This window comes from Anas platyrhynchos, chromosome 2 (genome assembly GCF_047663525.1).
Source record: "Anas platyrhynchos isolate ZD024472 breed Pekin duck chromosome 2, IASCAAS_PekinDuck_T2T, whole genome shotgun sequence".
NCBI classification, from domain to species: domain Eukaryota; kingdom Metazoa; phylum Chordata; class Aves; order Anseriformes; family Anatidae; genus Anas; species Anas platyrhynchos.
In genome coordinates, this window is record NC_092588.1 from 93,113,377 (window position 1) to 93,133,173 (window position 19,797).

Here is a 19,797-nt window from a genome sequence, read left to right on the forward strand (position 1 = left end):
TGATCAAAGTGCAGGACCTGGCACTTAGCCATGGGGGGGGAGGGAGGTGGAGCCTTGTGCTAAGGGAAAAAAAACACCAGCAGCTTATAGATACTTGATACAACTTGTAGTTAGTTACTTATTACATGACTGCATGGTAAGTAAAGAACATAGTTGGACAGCAGACACCTTCAGACAAGGACAAAGTGTTCACCATTGACTTAGTGTGATGACTCATACAGAGGGTTACATAAAACCCACCTGATATTACCAATTACAAATGAAACAATTTTGTACCTAAAACACATAATTTAAAAACAGGAAAAGTACAGAATCCATGCAGTACCTTCCAATTCCACAGAGGAAGAAGTGTGTTTCTCAGTGTGATCTCTGACTGCTTTGACAGCATTAAAGTTTTTATTCTTTTTCAAGATATCTATGACGTATCTTGACCGTGCATCTGGAATGGTAGGATCAACCCCAAAGCTCAGGAGCATGAGCACATCTTCTGTTTGACCTAAAATTAAAAGGAAAAGCATTAGAAGAGTAACTCCCATTGTTCGGGTTCTTTGTTTGTTTTAAAGACCATGACATAGTTACAACATAATTTTATTTAAAAAATAGTTATCTTATTTTTTCCAGTGTCATAAGAATGTTATGTAGGTATTATCCACAAAAGTATTGTTAGGTATTGTCCCAAGAAGAAACCAAAGAGCTGTTAAAAAAAATCGAAACCCTATCTTCATTAGCGTAAGTTGGGAAAAGGGAACAAAAACAAAGCAACTTGATCCCTCAAGAGCATATCACGGGCCAGAGGCAGCAGGTGGAATACATCTCCTCCCTTTATGCCCCAGTCCTGTTCTCCAGTCTCTAGGCAAACTGCTTGGTATATAAATAAATAAATAAGGAGGATTTTCTATTGGTTATAAGATAACTTAACAAAACAAAGTCTCTTACATATTCATGTTTGAATATATATAGCTAGGTACTGATTCTCTTTCCTTTGCAGCATGAAACACATTTTTGTGGTAATAAAGCCTTGTAACAAAGCTTTCTACTTTGACTAGGCAGGTACCATTGTTTTCAATGGAAATTACTATACTTGTTTTGAAACTGATTACAGATAAAACATATATACAGTACATATAACAGTGATTTAAGGTCTTGACACAGTATTTAATATTCTGGAAGATGACATGCTCTCTTACTGTGTCACACTGCACTATCAGGGGCGCTTCACAGCTCTGCAAGCAGTTGCCTGTATTCATCTCAAAGAGCTGCTTATTTGCTATAAGCCATGCCAACAGAACAGCTGAAGGAGCACAGGAACACCAAAATACCAAGTCATGCAGGAGAATGCTGAGCAATGCTGCACAAAGAAGTGTTAGACCACTACGCTTCCCCCAGGCACAGCACCACAACACATAGTCTGTTATATGTGCTGAAAGCAAGACCTGGATAAGAGTGATGCAAGCTAACACAACTGTTGTGCTTTGTGTGTCTAAGGCAGACCATTCAAGCTACTTTAGGGGTTATTTTTTGTAAGTGGAGGGATGCAAGTGTTTTTTTTTAATTGTTTTTGTTTGTTTGTTTTTTATGTATCTATAAATATATATATATATGGTTTCTTCTGGAAACACGGGAGTCTTATAGCAACAGATGGAACTGCTGTAATAGAAGTGTGGCTCCTTTCTAGTAAAGGTAATTAATTAGATATAGGCTGTGTGCATCTCATTCATACTATAAAGAGAACCACCAGAATTTCATTGCATTCAGTGACTGTGAAGCGTGGAGTTATCTTGGTTCTGATGCTTGTTTCCTCTTGCCAACCTAGTGTACAGAGTAAGAAATACAAGGAAAAAAGCCAGGCTAAGTTAGAAGTAGTATCACAGAAAATGTGAACAAAAAAGCATTTCATTTTTCACCTCTGATAATGTGCACTGCTAATTAGATATTAAAGTTTCACCTAGCTAAAACAAACAAAAACAAACAAACAAACAAACAAACAAAAACAAAAAAAAAAAAAAAAACAAAAACAAAAACAAAAAAAAACACCAAGAACCAACACTCAGGACAGGTTTCCTAAAGGCCTCATATGATTTTACAGGCACATCAAGATTTAAAAGGTAACTAAAAACTAAAGCATACTTATGGGAAAAATCAAAACGAGTCAAATCAAGGAGCAAAGCAGGTGGTCACCAAATCAGGTATACAGCTTTAGAAGGGAATTGCTGAAATGTTTAATCATTGGTTACTACTATAAAAGTCTGTATCTAGATAACAGGGCTGTCTCGTTTTCTTCCCTAGCCCAAAATAGTAAACACTACAGTCTGAAGTTTTCTTCTGTTCTTCACTTTTCCATATGAAAACAAACACACCAATACAAAAAAAAAAATATATATATATATATCACTAATAGGAATAAAAAGAAGGTATTTACTGTGTTTCCGGGAGTATTCACTGGAAGATGCCACAATATGCAGGAGGGTGCATCCGTCTCTGTCTTGCTGGTTTATTGTATCCCTCAAGTCTGGCTTCTGAGTCAATAACCACCTAAAAATATGGTTCCTTCCTGAAATAATCAAGAAAATTATTCTTTATAAGTAGTAGACAGATATAACAGAATTAGATTTTTTTGGTTTTTACACCTCCCCCCCACTGTAAAGTGGGAAGATGCACCTGTATGAAACCTTTTCTCAAGCATTGTAAGAGACAAGAATACATAAAAGAAATCATGGTAACAGCCAGTTGCACTATGGGAGACACGATGCTCCACTCTCACTGACTCGCAGCATGTGCCACTCAGGAAGACTTATGACCTTAGCACATAGAGAAATTGTTGCTCCACACTGAGATGGCAAGAAGAAATACTGTATTTTCATCAAAGCTGACACATTTAGGTTCTGGAAGACCCATATCAAGCACTCTTACAATCCAAACCACAAAAGAGAACATCCATATTAAATTTGTATCACTATCAAGCACAGATGATCAAGAGTAGTTTAAAACACTTTAAGAATGTGTTTCATTGATACATGCAAGGTCATACCGATATGATCTGATCTCATTAGATTTACTTTTTAAAACAAACAAAAACAAAACAAAAAAACCCCTGTCACTTCTCTGAAGATAACACTTGACTTTAACAGTGGATGTAACTTACTTGCTTTGATACATAGTCTGATAACAGCATGAAGAGGATAAACTCCAATGGTTTCAACTTTTGCCCCAATGGAAATTAGCCATTTGACTAATTCTGCTACGTCTTGCATCTTCCCATCACATCCATATGACTCAAAAGTCTGATTAAGAGAATAACAACACATTATTTTACATATCCAGAAGACAGTGTTTTTTTAAATCGTATTTCCATGTTTTTTTATAGACAGGAATAGGCGGAAGAGTAACAACCATACCATATCCGTTGTTAAAATCAAGCATTTATTACATATGTACAGTTTCAGTAGAAGCTCAAAACAAGTATGTTTCTCCTATGACATGTTCACGAGTTTTGAAAGAATCTTGTCATGCTCTGAAAAGCACTGAAACTGAAGTCTATTTTATAATACCTATTTCTGTTTTTCTTCAGTGCAGTTGAGAGTAACTTTCTGCCTTATACAGCTATTGAATGTTACTGCATCTCACTGTACCTGTTGTTGTAACTAGGAATTGCACTTTCTTAGCTCAGATGAGGCAGCTTATGAAGACAGTTACCCTAAAGCAAGAAAAGACTGAAGAAATACATGAAACTGGAAAAAGGGAGCAATTGTCTGAGAGAAGGAGGCATAGGGAATTCAGGTAACGTCTCCATATACGGGTCAGGAGCACCATGGATGGAAAAAACAGGACAAGGCACTGCTCTCTCATCCAGCTCAGGAATCATCTAGACATTAAGATCATTAAGACAGCAATGATAGTATGATTGCTCACATAAAGAAAAGGTGTTAAGCCTTTAGGAGACAGATTTTAGGCCAAATACATCCCTAGAAGGTGATCTGATAGAAGTATAGATTTTACAGGAGAATTTATACACCAAGATCAAGAGCACAGACTGAGCAGAAGGCAGCTGAACCAAAAAAAAAAAAAGAGTGTTTCAGCAAGGACTTAATGAACACGAAGTATAGTCTACAAGCAAGGGGGGCTGCAATACAGGAGCTCTGGAGGTAGGCAGAGGAAGCTCAGAGGGGAATTGAGACAATATACCAGAAGGATCTAGACACGAGGGGGTGCTCAAAAAACAGTATTCAGACAATTTCTCCATTTGTGCATTTTACTGCTACAGATGCCATCTGCTCCTGCACACGCACAAGGCAAGCACAGCCAGGCAGCAGCAACAGTTAAAAGACACATAAGCGTGGCAGTTTCTGACAGCTGGAAGGTTTTCTTTCAACACTACCCCTTCCTCCCTCCATAACAACAGAAAGCTTTGGAGGTTCCCAAACGTCACAGAACAAGAGGAATCACAACATAAACTAAAGCAAGAAAGATGGAATTCCACTGCAGATGTCGTCACCTCAGCAAAACGCATTACAAGTCTACTTGGTCTATGAGGACTTGTTTCTGTCTTGCCCAGGTTCCCTAAATCATCTGGGAAGTGTCAAAACCTTCAGCAAGACAGTTCAGCAGGTGCTGCCTGCATCTAAGCAGTGTACCAAAAATCTGCGGCACCAAAAGAAGAGAAAATTCCAACAGTACCGAGCTCAGTCTCCCGTAATCATACTCAGCATCATGAAGTGGGCCAGAGGCAGGCTGGCAAAGCATGGTAATACTCTATCCCAGGAATACTGGGGGCTATCCTGGTTGGAAAACAAACCAACTTAACAGATGTTAAACACTTTTTCTACTTTAAATGTAGTGTCAGGTTCCAGGTCTGACATGAATGTATTTTGCTGTATTTGAGAGGAAGACGTCTTGTGATTAATTAAATGAAATATTAAATTACCTAGAGAAGCTATACAAATTAAGGATTTTTTTTAATGATTAAATGAAAACAGACAAAAGAGATGATTTAATATAATGAAGTCCATATATTAGTTTCCATATTATTTTCCTTTCTTCTGTTTTACAAGCCTTGCCCACAAGATGGAAAATCTTTTACTCTAAAGAAAGAAGAAACAAGAAAAAAAGGATGATACATTACCTCTAAGAGATTTTTCAGTGATAACTGGTTGACTCTGAGATTGGCGGGTAATTCTTTCTTCTTGGACAACAATAATAAAAAAGACTAGAAAAAAAATGTGATCTTATAAGCACATTTAGAAACTTTATTTTCCACTGCCTCACTGGACGTCATAGGAGAGCAAAACAAGGACTAACAACATTTCAGATTTTTTTTTTTTTAAGATAAATGGAAAGGGAGATCGAGCAATACATTATCAAATGAATTAATGTAATACACATTATTTAATGTAATATACAAATTAAAACAATATAGTAGTCTGTGGGAAGCTATGATCAATGAAAATTTAATCAGAAATAGAAACTACATAGAAAGATCAGATGCTAAAAGTCTCTCCAGTACACTTCCAGTAAAGACCCTTTTCAAGAAGGGTGAGAAAGTTGACCTTGGTAATCACAGGCCTGTCAGACTCACTTCAGTGCCTGGTCAAATTAAGGAAAAGATTATTCTGGGAGTTATTGGAAAACATCTGAAGGACAACGAGGTCACTGGTCATAGACAACACGGGCTCATGACAGAAAAGTTCCATTTAACTAGATTAATTTCCTTTTATGACAAGCTTACCCATCTAGTTGACCAAGGGAATTTGATGTAATCTTTTTGGATTTCAGCAAAGCTTTCGATACTGTCTCTGGACAAAACGTCCAGCATACAGCTAGACAAGAAAATAATACGATGAACAACTGGCTGACAGGTTTGGCTCAAAGGGTTATAGTAAATGGGGTTACATCTGGTCAGTAGCCAGTCATTAGTGGGGTTCCCTAAGGCTCCATTTTAGGGCCAATTCTCTTCAATGTTTTAATCAGTGATCTGCATGCAGTACTAAATGCATACTAAGTAAGCTTGTAGATGATACTAAATTAAAAGGAGCTGCTGACTTCCTTGAAGGCAGAGAGGCCTTGCAGAGAGATCTCCACAAGTTAGAGGACTGGGCAATTACCAACAATTGGAAGTTTAACAAGTGCTGAACTCTGCACCTGTGATGGGGGAACCCTTTTGGTGTACACGAAGTACAGCACCACTAGCTGGTTGAAGGAAGTGACTGTCCCACTCTGATCTGTGCTGGTGTGGCCTCAGCTCAAGTACTGTGTGCAGTTTTGGGCACCACAATGTAAGAAACACATAAAACTACAGAGAGTGTCCAAAGAAGGGCTACAAAGATAGTGAAGGGTCTAGAGGGCAAGATGTATGAGGAGCAGCTTAAGTCAATTGGATTGTTCAGCTTGGAGAAAAACAGACTGAGGGGAGGCCTCATGGCAGCCTGCAGCTCCCTCATGATGGGAGCAGAGGGGATGGCGCTGAGCTCTGCTCTCTGGGGACAGCAACAGGACCCAAGGGGACAGCATGGAGCTGGGACAGGAGAGGTGTTAGGAAAAGGTTCTGCACCAAGAGGTGGTTGGGCATTGGAACAGGCTCCCCGGGGAAGCAGTCACAGCTCTGAGCCTGTTGGGAGTTCAAGAAACATTTGGACAATGCTCTCAGACATAAGGTTTGATTTTGGGGTGGTCGTGCAAAGAGTCAGGAGCTGAACTTGATCATCCTTGTGGGTCCTGACAATTTGGAATATTCTATGATTCTATAATTCTATGCTGTGATTTGGTTTGGCAAATGACCTTTAACGTTCATGGGGATGAGACTCCCCGTGTATACCAACCTCCTGAACAGAAAGCAAGAAATGGCCATGCAACATTTTGCCCTTTCTTAGCTAAGTTTCCCCAACATGTCCAGCCATGGCTGCTGGGCCCTGCTGTGTCCTGTCTGCAGTCAGACAATCAGAGTTGGCTAGAACTGACTGTGTCTGCACAGAACTGCCCCAGCCTTGTCTCATCACAGGAGCCCAGCAGCCCCCTGACAGCACCTCACCAATACCTCATAATTGTGATGATGATCCATTTTTCATACAGACATACGTAATGGTCAAAGTTGGAAGGGATCTCTGAAGGATCATCTAGAGCACATTGCACAGGATAGCATCCAGGCAGGTTTTGAATACCTCTAGAGAAGGAGACTCCGCAACCTCTCTGGGCAACTTGTACCAGTGCTCTGTCACCCCCACATTGAAGAAATACCCTCTCATATTGAGCCAGAATCTCCCGTGCTTCAATTTGTGCCCCTTGCCTCTCATCCCCTCACTAGGCACAACTAAAAAGAGACTGGCTATATCCTCTTGAGACAGTCAATACAAGATAATAGGATTAAAATAAATTATCCTTCTGATTTTCTTAAATACTCTGGCTTTAACAACTGTATACTTCCACTGAGATGCTCCTCTATTTGTAGGTCTTTCACAGGCAGCTTCAAAAATCCACCTAGCCACACAACAAAAGGACACCACTAATAAACACATATTTCTCCCCTTAACATCTTTCAAGAATAAACACCCCTAGATAGCACAATTACATAGACAACAGCAAGAGATGAGCAGGACCCTTGGTTAATTTATCCTTTTGAGAAATTATTTTCAGGAGTTATTTAGCACTAGGAGTATTTCTGAAGTCTAAAAATCAAGCATTTGAATGAGGAAATACTTTTTTTTCTTTTCAATTTAAAAGTAACACAAGCTTACCCTGAACAGGTACCAAATGAGTGCCTATTACACAGCAATACATAACACTTGTTTTCACAGGGACAGACTTACCCGCCACTTTCCTTTCTGGGCCAACTTTTCCATCACTGCTTGCCAAATCAGTGCATTAAACCTTGCACTGAAAATATAATCATATGCATGGTGAAAAGTTGGTGGAAAGACTCGTTCATCTGCAAGAAGAAGCATTTATGGAAAGTTTTTAATATATACACAGCTTTTAAAGTTGCTGTCTACAACTAAATTAGTTCGCTGCACGTGGACAGTTTTAGTACTGATTAGTGCCCAGAAGAATGCCAATAGGGAACACAAATCTGACTTATTTAACACTACATGCCTTGGCGACTCAACTGAAATGGTGCCTTGTTACCAGCAGCTGGTCTTCATTAAACACAGAAAAAAATAAAACCTGCCCTCAAGAAACACCCCTAAGTTCCACAACATTGTAAACTTCATGGTGATATTGCCACTAGTAGATGCTGCTAAGCTAATCAACATCCTTAATATGGGGCTGAGTTCAGGTGAATGCAGCACAGGCACAACACAAAACCTTTTGGCACACCTCCAGGTCCCATCAAACAAAGCTTGCAAGCCAAACAAAAAAAAGCAAACAAGAAGAAACTGAGGAGAGAAGGGAGACATACAGCAAACATTACTTGAAAAAAAGCACATAATGGCAGAGAAAGGTCAAATTCTGTCTTCCCATTGGTGTCCTTTATTAGCTGAGGGACAGTCCCCCACAGGAATACACTACAATATGAGCTTAAATTTAAGCTATCTTCTAATTATTTTCAAATCTACTTAGCTAAAAGGAAAAGCAGAATGGTTTGCAGAAAAACTAAATGAACAGAAAATTCACTAAAGCCTTAGAGATCTGGAGCTCCGCATACCCAGCTTTGGCTCCCTGGCTCTGAATTTTAACCTTTTCTAACTGCTCTACAACTGATGTCTTCATGCAAGTTAACACATTTTCCCGCACAGTGATTTGGAATCACTGATATTTGCTGTATGCAAATGTAACAAGTTTATTCCATCCTTTTAATTAAGCTACTCAACATATTCATAATTTCCAAGCAGACCTGTGGTGCTGAGGGCCAATTAAATGATCAACAAGGATGCTCTACAAAGGACTTGTGTTGTCCCCACCACTACTGAAAGGCTTAAAGTTTTAGGCTCTAAGATGAAGGTTTTAACCAGAGCTTACCGTTGACACTTGTGAATATTCCTGCTATAAAATCAGCAACCTGAGATTGATCTACAGAAGCATTCAGAAGTATCAAACCCTTATGAAACATAGAAATTGCCTCAAAAGAGTTTGACAACATGATCAATGAGTGGCCAGCTCTGTAATAAGCCTGAGGGGAAAAAAAAAAAGAAAACCACACCACTGTTAGGAAAATACTCAGATCTTGATCACATTAGATCAAGAATGTTCAATTCAATTATTCAATATTGAATAATAATAATAATTCAATAATTACGCTATAAAATGGCATGTACTACTATTTTCACAGCTTCTCAAACATATCCAAAAAATGCAATCAAATCCCTTGTAATTCACCATCTGCTATTGATGTCATTGCAAATACTACAAAAATGATAAATATTATCTATTATATCTAGATAAATATTATTTACTATACCTAGATAACTAGAGTAATAGAAAAATTGGAAAATAACTAAAAGATGAGAAGATATACTATTAGCAATTATGGACTTTTTTGTTGGGATCCAGAAAGAAACAGCAAGCAAAAGAGAGCTGCTTCATTTTATTAGAAGTACTACTACATTAATAATTCTGATGTTCACGTGGCAGAGCCACACACTGATTCTATGATTTTATGCTGTATTTGCTTAGCACATCTTAAAAACAAAACAAGAAGCAGATACTGACACTTGTTTTAAAATGTAAGGCAGGCAAAAAAAGACAGCTTAAACATCTGAATACCTTAACATACTCTGGATTCCAGCGTAAGCTCTCAAAAGCTGAAAACATTGCTTCTCTCCATTTACCAAGATTGTACAAGGCAGTTGATTTGTTGCAGTATAACACAGCTATGTCCTCAGAACACCTGAAAATACGTTACCAGCATAACTGCTTATTCAATTAAAAAAGGATGCAAGACACTTTACAGATAGCAACAAGAAATAAAACCATCACCCACCTAACAAAATTGGAGAGAAAAAACAGCTGTAGCAAGTAAAGATCATTTGAACATCAGCTATAAAATCTTAGTGACATTCTAAATGATATTTAAGCGATACCCTGGTCCCCTTTGAAGCAGAAGACCAACCCACTGAAATACCACAGTATAAGCTGAACTCAATGATCCATGTGCATACCTTCCAACATGGTATATTCTATGTTTCTAGAAGGATTTAGAGACAGCTTAGACCATCTAGATATACCTAGATACTCTGTTAGGTTTGTGGCCAAGAATAGGAGAAAACAGACATACGAAAGGTAGAACAAATGCTAAATATAGTTAGATCCAACAAAATACAAAAGCTATTTTACTGTATCAGAAGCTGATGAAGTTAACAGAACTATTTACATTTATGCCAGTTAACAAAATAAATGTATTTTGGAGAACAGAATATACTAAAGTACATGCATTTGAATGCGAGAGAGTTTCTGGAAACAGCTGCCCAAAACTTACAGAACTACAGACCACAGGGTACTGGGAAGCCTGAGAAGCCTATCTTGCCTGAACTTAAAACAGTATGTAGCATGGTGCTGCATCCTCCACGTTATTCTTATCTACTAACATGCACTCAAAAAAGTTGTTTCAACTTCACCAGACATGTTCAGAGCACACTCCCGCACATGAGTAAATCCAGCCAAAGCAACCTATGGCAAAGAGAAGCCCAGGAGCAAAACATGCGAGAAGACAAGTTATTGCTTCTTGGAAAGTGGAGATGGCTTCCTAAGCTCTGTCCTTGCTTGGTCCCACTCCCCCCATACGCTCTAGGCTGTGTTTTACCACCCTGAATCTAAGGGCAAACAGTCAAACTGGCTGGTGTTAAATAGGATAAACATCAGTGCTAATACATGGCAGCAATGAATATTTAATAGTTAACAATACGCAGTTATTTAACCACTAATAATGTTAGCAACTGATGTTTACTGATGACAACAAGCACTTACCATTTGGAAAGAAACATCCAAAGAACTCTTTGGCTAAAAAGTTTGAACAGATCTTAGAATACTAAGAAAGTCCAAACAAAAAAGTAACCTGCATTAATTGTTTTAAAAATAATTCATGACCCGTGGACATGACCAGTACCTCGTAGAACAACAGCAACATCAATCCACAATATCAGCTTCAAACAGAAGTAATTTAACACAAACCAACAAGGATATGGAAAATTAATTTGAGTTTTAATTATACTCATTTATAATTAACATTTATATAAAAGCATTCAGATATTGCTAACTTATCTACCACATACACATCAAAAACAATTCCTCTTTAATGATAAAACTGCAATACCAAAGAGTGTGACAAAAAATACAAGAACGTCAAGTGTCAGGGGAAAGGAACGGTTTTCAGTTAATTGTAGTACTGTACCCAATGGTTCACATCTGGTAATCAAAGAATACTTACAGGATCCATTGCCTTATCTGAATAAGCATATGCAGAGCTTGATCATACTTTCTGATGGCCAAAGAGTAACTTCCATTTTTAAAATCCTCGTTCCCAGCTTTTTTCATAAACTGTGCATATTGCATGGCATCCATGCTAATTGTGAAAGAGAAAAAAAATAAAATCAAACAGCATTGATTTGAGACACTTCTGTTCCCAAAATCCATTTAAACTTTTGCCTTAGGAATTGCATATTTGAAAAGGAAGACAAAAAAAACAACTTTTTGTTGCAGTTGGAATAATAAAACGCAACTCATGTGCTAACCTCATCTTCGCTGTTGATATCAATTTCCCAGCTATTTTTTAAACAACGTCAGGCAACCAAATCTATTACTGGAACACATTTTTTTTTTTTTTTGTTTAAGTCTTGCGCTCTTTTTAAAATTAAGATTCAAAATTATTTACGTGTGTAAATATACGTTAAATGCTGGAGGAAGAATCTGAGATAGAGTTCATATATTTCAGAAACATATGAAGCTATGTAAGTTATTTACTTTTTATTTATCTTTATGAGTTTTCCTTTGTCTGGCCTCTCTGCCTAGACATTTAATAATCCAGTCCATACAAGACTGCTTTGAAACTTGATTACTACAATATATATTAATAGTGCATGAAGACCTTCAATCGAATTTTAAAAAGTTATTAATAGAACCTGGAGAAATTAAAGGTCGGAACACGCATCAACTGCAACTGACTGAGAAAAATATTTCATAATTAAAATTGTAATGCCAGGTTCCTCATAAAAGTAATCACATTTTCCAGTAGCTGGGTAAACAAATACAAATGGAAAAGTAGCTACATGTATGTGGAGAAAACGTCAAGAAAACAGGTGATAAAATAGAATGCTAAGGCCTTGAATAGAATCATTTGTCACAACTGGATTTTATGTTTAAACGCCACTTCCATTACCTTTGAATGGCTCTATTAATCTCACAAATCTCAGTATTAGCAAGTAAGATTAAATCCCCAAGAAGGAATGCACAGGTTTATTTATTATCCAAGTACTAACAGGTGCAGAACAAAACCAGTATCAATCTGTAAACCACTAACAGAACCTGTAAAATCTCTTCATGTAAACCAAACTAGACGTGTCTTAATATATGAGCCTGTAGACAAACCAAAAAATAATACTGACATTTTCTCTACAGCACTTCTCAATGAAGTGAATGAGGACACAGAATCCAGGATAGTCGAGACCTGGAGACCTTTTATTGTTCCAATCCCGATCTTATATAGCTTCTGACCCAGCTACACGTGCTGCACGTGGCTAGCACGCATTGTTACAAACTTCTGATTGGTGCATTCCTTTTGATCACGCGTAGCCCACTATACGCCTGTCCGAGCCTAGCAACTTCTTCTTATTGGTTCCCACTCCCTCTCATTCTGCCTGGTTACCACTCTATGCCCTTGAGTAACCTTCTTCTTAACCCTTAGTGCACCGCCATATCAATCAGCTCCAGGTTATCATCCAATGGGTCACCCATAATTCCCCCTTTTTTTTTGTTTCTACAAGCCAAATCGTGCACAACAAGTCATTAATCATTTTTTTCAAACAGTGCAACAGGCATGGTATAACTAGTATAACTGCAACAAATAAGATAAGCAAAATAATCGCACCTTTTACCAACTCCGTTAGCCACCTGGTTATTCCTAATCCCTTTAGCCAGGACTCTAGTCCCAGTGAGCTTGTTGTTAGCTTATCAGACAACTCATTCATTTTTTTACTGTTGACCAAAGCTACAAGCTTTGTTTGTTTGTAATTTATCTGGTAACAGAATCCCAACCAAGCAGGTCATGAACAGATTGTCTGTGCTGGCCATCGAGAGACACATGTGGTCCTGTCCCATCATGTTGGCAAGGGTGACCCAAATGTTTCATCTGAGCTGGATTGAGACCCAAGAGGCATCAAAACTGCAGAGCTGAAGGAGGGCAGTGATCTCAACCAAGGCCACACACCACGGGCTGGCACCCATCATGATCACTGTCTTGTAGAGGCACAAGCATAAGCTTATCCCCAAGTTATTAGGTGGTATGGTTCTTCCCCCCCCCCGCTATCCAAGTTCGCATCATAACCATCACCTTTCATGTTTTAACTGATGTTAGTTCTGATTCCATTGTTTTAAAATGCTTAATAAGGGGTGGTACATCTTCATGTTGAAACATAGATTACTTTAGCTAACTTATTCTGTGGTGTCTCTTGAGTCTCCCCATTTTTGTTTTGCTAGCAGGTCCTTTATCGTGCTGTGGACTCATTCTACTATGGCTTGTCCTGTGGGTGAGTGTGGGATACCTGTCTTGTGCATGATACCCCAAGTGTGGAAAAACACCGTTGTAGAGTGGCTGACATATGCAGGTCCCTTATCTGTTTTTATTTCTTTTGGGATGCCAAGGGCAGCAAAGGCTGCACAAAAATGTGCTTGGATGTGACAGCCAGTCTTGCCTGCTGTTGCTGTGGCCCAGGTTGCATGTGAAGAGGTGTCTATGGATACGTGAACATATTTTAACCTTCTGAATTCAGGAATGTGATTAACGTCAGTTTGCCAAATCTATAGGGAGGAGAGGCCCCTAGGATTCATGGTAGTCAGTGGGCCTGTCTGCCATTGACAATCTGGGCAGGTTTGGACTATGAGTTTTGCCTTTCCTATAGGGATGGCAAATTGTCTGTACAATACTTTCACTGCCTGGTGAAAGAATTGATGTGACAAACAAGCCTGAGATAGTGTATTTGGTACTGGTACTTACAATGCTATATTAGCTAGCTGGTCGGCTCAGGCATTCCCCTTACACCCGGTAAAATGGTGTGACTCCTAATATGAATTATGCAGTATGGATAGGCACATTGCTCAACAAGGAATAGCATTTCCTTGAATGCTGCAAATAATGCTTCATTCTGAATGTTCCTAATTTAAGATTAATTCATTGTAACATTCCCACCGCATATTGTGAATCTAACACAATATTCACTGGGAGCCGATGCCATTGTTTAAATGCCAATATTAGTGCATGTAATTCTACTATTTGTGGGAAGCCTTGAATGTTTTCTATTACGTGATTCGTCTGGCCCCCTTGTTCCCATGTAACTACAGCTTTTCCATTTGCCCCAACCCATTAGTGAAAAGAGTTTGTCCTTGGACAGGGTGCCATCTATATAGGGGTTTAACCTCGAGTTGTACATTGTTATAAAAGGTGAACATTTTATGAGATGGGAGGTGCATATCTAATTGACCATCAAAACCCGAAAGGGCTGCTTGCAGCTCAATGCTATTCTGGAGGCACCATTTGAGGCAGTCCTTAACTATCAGAATAACAATGCTTTTTGGTTCCTCTCCAGCTATCTCTACGGTACATTCTCTGCCCTTCTTAATTAAGGCTGCAAACATTTCAATATAAGTTGTGAACGTCTTAGTAGGTTGATGAGGTAAGAACACCCATTCTAGTAACAATAGTGGATTCACTGCAGCAGGATCCCATTGCATGATGATAGCTAAAGGTTGTGGATTCTGGTTGTATATGTAGAACTGAATGGGTAAATTTTCTGCATGTGCTTGGCATTGTTGGGCTGAAAATTTTCCTCAACGTTGCTTAAAGCTATTCTGGCCACATTAGTCATCTTTCGGGGCACATTAGTGTCCATATCCCCCTTCAAAAGTTCAAACAATGGTGCTAAGATTTGATTATATAATTGGTCTGTATTTCCTATAAGCTTCTGGACATCATTCAGCATGCGGATTTTCACTGTGATGGCTACATTTTGGGGTTTAATACTCTGTTGTAATATCTTCCAGCCTAAATATTTCCAAGGCGCCTCCATCTGGATTTTTTCTGGCACAATTTGTAACCTTCTTTGTTGCAACTTCTGCTGTAGAACAAGCAGCACTTCTTGCACTAAGCTCTCGGATGGGCCAGAGAGCAATGTATCATCCATATAGTGATAAATGTACACGTGAGGGAATTGCCTTCACACAGGGCTCAAAGCTTCTGCAACGTATGTCTGGCATATAGTTGGGGACTTTTTCATCCCGTGGGGTAGTACAGTCCAACAATATCTGTCCATGGGTTCACTCATGTTGATTTTCAGGACTGAAAAAGCAAATCAGGGAGCATCTTCAGAGTGAAGTGGTATAGTAAAAAAAAAAAAACAATCCTTTAAGTCAATAATTAGTATATTCCAATTTCGAGGGAGCATAGTAAGTGAAGGCAATCCAGGCTGGAGAGCTCCCACATCTTCCATGACATTGTTTATCTGGCACAGGTCATGGAGCAGTCGCCATTTCCCACTTTTCTTTTTGATCACAAATAGTGGTGAGTTCCAAGGACTAGTTGTGTGGGTGATATGTCCTAATTCCAATTGCTCTCTAATAAGCTCTTGGAGTGTAGTGACCTCTTCTGCTGAAAATGGCCATTGATCCACCCACACTGGCTTCTCAGTTTTCCAGGTGAGTTTCATGAGTGGTCACTTGTCAACAGCCGCTATTGAAAATTTTCCGGAAAGCTCAGGGTGAAATTGCCCTGCCCCCTCACATCTCTTCCCAGGAGGCTGACAAGTATTGGGGCAGCATATGGCTGAACATGGTATGCCAAGCCTTGGTGAGACTTAATGGTAAGCATATATTTACTCTGTTAAGTTTTGGAAACACCACCCACCCCCATTAAGGCCTTTTGGGGTTGAATCCAATGACCATCCAGTGGGCCAGTCCTTTAGGGCTATTACTGTTACATCTGCCCCTGTAACCATTAACACCATGACTGGGGCACCTGGGGGGGGTTGGCAGTCGGGTAATGTAGCATTACTGCCAATATAGGTCTTTTAGTGGCAATGGTTGAGGCCTCTGTTGACCCAAAGCCCCCATCACATTGCTTGCACTGTTCTGCTTAGGGAACAGTTGCTTTAAATATTAACTGGTCGATTCTGGTACCCTTTGGCACAAGCACCGGTGGCAAGGGAGTCCACGCCATGGCTTGTATGACCCCCTCATAATCAACATCAATAACTCCAGGCAGTACAAAAAGTCCTGTTAAGGTGGTGCTTGACCGTCCCCACAGGAGCACGCTATATCCTTTACCTATTGGTCCCGTAACATTCAGCATTATTTTGCACATCCGAGTGTCTCAAAGGATGCAGTTCTCTACTGTGGAGACATCCAAACTGGCACTTCCTTGGGTTTTGACAGTGAGGTAGTCCACTGTAATATATTCGGCAAGGCCACTGGAGTGGTGCTCTGCTGTTGTTGTGGTCCGGGTGTCATCATTACTTGAGGCGGGTCCCATGAAGGCAGCCCACCCACAGCTGAGGACCAGGGCACTTGTGTCATTGCATGGCCCTGCCCCGCACTCCGCCTCCCGTTTCCCTGCCACAGTTGCAGGGACTGTCTGAGCCTAGCAACTTCTTATTGGTTCCCACTCCCTCTAATTCCACTGGTTACCACTCTATGCCCTTGAGTAACCTTCTTAACCCTTAGTGCACCGCTGTATCAACCAGCTGTGTTGTGTTTTTTTATTTTTTAAATCACCAAACGGGTCACCCATACCTCAAGAAGAACCTGAAGCATTGCAAATCACTACTGTATCGTTAACACAGAGGTATTAAGAGGCGTTCTGTGGATGACACTGCCTCATCTGCACATCTGCTCAGCTGGATGAAATACACTACAATTAGGGGAAAAGCAGCACACACCTCTGAAGAGGCAACAGCAGAAGAACCATGTGCTGTGCCAAAGCTCAAATCAAGATTGCTTCAGGAAAAAGGTCAGTCAGAAGTTAGATCTTGCTATTTAAAGAAACAAATACTCTGTGATGATGTCTGCAATGCAAACATTTTTGCATTTACATTACTAAATTTCCAAGGAAGCAGGAAAAACTGAGGAAAATTAAATACACAAATCAAATAATCACCTCATTGAGCAATGCACATGCAATACCTAGTTTAAAAATATTACTTATTGAGACAGCAAATTGAGTGTACTCAACTGTACCTGTCCAACCCATCAGCTGCCAGTTTCTCCAGGAGAATACCGTGGGAGACTGTGCTAAATGCCTTGCTGAAGTCTAGGTAGACTACAACAGGCTTTCCTTCATCTACCAGGCAGGTCACCCAGTCATAGGAGATGAGGTTGGTCAGTCAGGACTTGCCTTCCATGAATCCATGCTGACTGAGCCTGATCCCCCAGTTGTCCCATATACACTGCATGATTGCATTAAAGGCAACCTGCTCCATCACCTTTCCTGAAACCAAGGTTAGGCTGACAGGTCTGTAGTTCCCTGGGTACTCTTTACAAACCTTCTTATAGATGGGCATCACATTAGCAAGTCTCCAGTCATCTGGGACCTCTCCCCATTATTTTTTTATTTGTTTTTTAAATCATAGTTGAATTTCAACCCTGTTCTTTCAAGAAAAGTTATGCTCCTCCTTAGGGTAAGGTTTGTTGTTTTGTTTTTTTTTTTTTAAACCTAGAATTATATTTAAGTAGACGATAAAGAAAAGCAAGATAAAGAACAATTAAAAATAAAAAGGTATCTAAAGGAAATTTAAAGGATTCTTTTCTCCACAATACAGCAAAAAGGCCCCCAGTTGCAATACACATTTTAAAAGGCCTTTTAAAGGCTTCATGCGATGAGACATTTTGGATCTGAGCTCCACGTTTTGATTCAGGAGGTCAAATTCCCCCCAGCCCCTCCCATGTGGAGCAGCAGGATTTCCAGATCACAAATTCCTGTGCTTTTCCAACATTAGTTTGCCAGCCAAAACCTGAAACCATAAGTCATTTAAATAACCAGGATGCCTACTGTAGGCTTTAGCAACTACAGCTAATTTTGCAGACCCAAGAGATATACAGGTAAGCAAGTCTGACATCTAAATTAATTATCCAAAAGAATCACTGTACTGATTAGCACAGCATGACTTGCTGTTGCCTAACATCTTCCTGTAGCGTAAACATTTTTAATCCCAAATCCCAAACCAGTATACTAAGTAAGACCTATTACATTAAAGTCTGTTGAATGTGGCCAGCATTAAAAAACACATGACCTATTACTCTGCCTTCAGTTGGTACAAGGTCAACTGCCCAGACCACAAGTCCATCTGAATATAACAGATACATATATTTTGTGTGTGTATGTGAACACACATGAATAACAGATATTTTGAAAAAAATCAGACAAGATTATCTACTTTGTTGACTTATTTTTACAGCTCCTGAAGCCACCAGCACAACTCTGGCAGCAAAATGAAGCACATCCATTTATACCTGAAGAATTACAACACAAGATTATGCAGTTAAGTCAGAAACACTCTATTCTAGTTCATATTGCTATGTCCTGGTTTTGGCTGGGATAAAGTTAATTGTCTTCCCAGTAACTGGTCTGGTGATGTTTTCTGGACTTAGGATGAGAACAACACTGATAACACAACAGTCTTGCAGTTGCTGCAGAACAGTGCTTGCACAGAGCAAGGAGTTTCAGTTTCTGGTGTTGTCCTGCCAGTGAGGAGGCTAGGGGTACACCAGGCAGGGATGCAACCAGGACAGCTGGCACATACTGCCCACAGGTATGTCCCACACCATACTACATTGCTGTGCTCAGCAGTAAAACTGGGGGGTGGCTGCCACTGCTCAGGGAATGACTGGGCATCAGTGTAGTTTTTCAACTACCTGCTGACTGAGCATCATTTGCTTTGTTTATTTTTTTTCCTTCCCCTCATTCCTGGAGTGTGTGGGGGGGGGGGTTAGTAAATATCTGTCATGTTTTGCTGCCTCCTGGGTTAAACCACAAAATGTTGCCAGTGGGCAAAATTCCTATGTACTTCAGGTGCTGCCAACTCTTAAGTTATTGCAATGGTTGGTGTTCCAAACTGGTTCGGTCAGACTGCCCTCACAAGCAGGACAATTCCAGGGGGTTACAATGCTACTCTTTGAGTCTCATTGATTCAGCTGATAAGCTTGAAAACCCAAATAGAGACTGCCCACAATCCCATGCCATTTTCGAAAAACACTGTGCTCTGTACACCAATCATCGATCCCAAGAGGCAAGCTTGTGCTTTCTGAACATCTGAAGTTGACAATACTGAAAACTTCATAAAACTGAGAGCAAACCTGAGCAGACTGTTTGTTTTATCTGTGTCCAGTTAATGTACTTTAATAAAGAAACTACATAAAGCCTCTGTAAGCCCCCTTCTCTCCCTTTTTACTGCTGAGCCTGATGTGGTATGGCATGGTATCTGTTTCAGGTCACCTGCCTGCTTGTGTCCCCTCCCAAGTTCTTGCACACCTCCAGTCTATTGGCTGGGAAGGGGCAGAGTGAGAAACAGAGACGGCCTTGAGGCTTTGCAAACATTGCTCAGCAAAGGCTAAAACATCAGTTTGTTATCAGAATTGTTTTGGTCACAAATCTAAAACACAGCACCATGCAGTTGT

At 39.8% G+C, this 19,797-nt stretch overlaps 1 protein-coding gene across 2 annotated transcripts in view; it reads right to left on the minus strand.

Annotated features, from left to right (window-relative positions):
- Positions 1 to 19,797, minus strand: part of TRANK1 (tetratricopeptide repeat and ankyrin repeat containing 1) — a 49,539-nt gene that overhangs the window by 25,947 nt on the left and 3,795 nt on the right. For both annotated transcript variants that reach the window (XM_038174565.2, XM_038174567.1), the window contains 8 exons: positions 11,351 to 11,485; positions 9,691 to 9,814; positions 8,947 to 9,097; positions 7,797 to 7,915; positions 5,120 to 5,203; positions 3,143 to 3,281; positions 2,420 to 2,551; positions 326 to 496 (listed from right to left, as the gene is read on the minus strand). In XM_038174565.2, the coding sequence (XP_038030493.1) occupies positions 326 to 496; positions 2,420 to 2,551; positions 3,143 to 3,281; positions 5,120 to 5,203; positions 7,797 to 7,915; positions 8,947 to 9,097; positions 9,691 to 9,814; positions 11,351 to 11,485 (1,055 nt within the window). The remainder of the gene's footprint in view (positions 1 to 325; positions 497 to 2,419; positions 2,552 to 3,142; positions 3,282 to 5,119; positions 5,204 to 7,796; positions 7,916 to 8,946; positions 9,098 to 9,690; positions 9,815 to 11,350; positions 11,486 to 19,797) is intronic.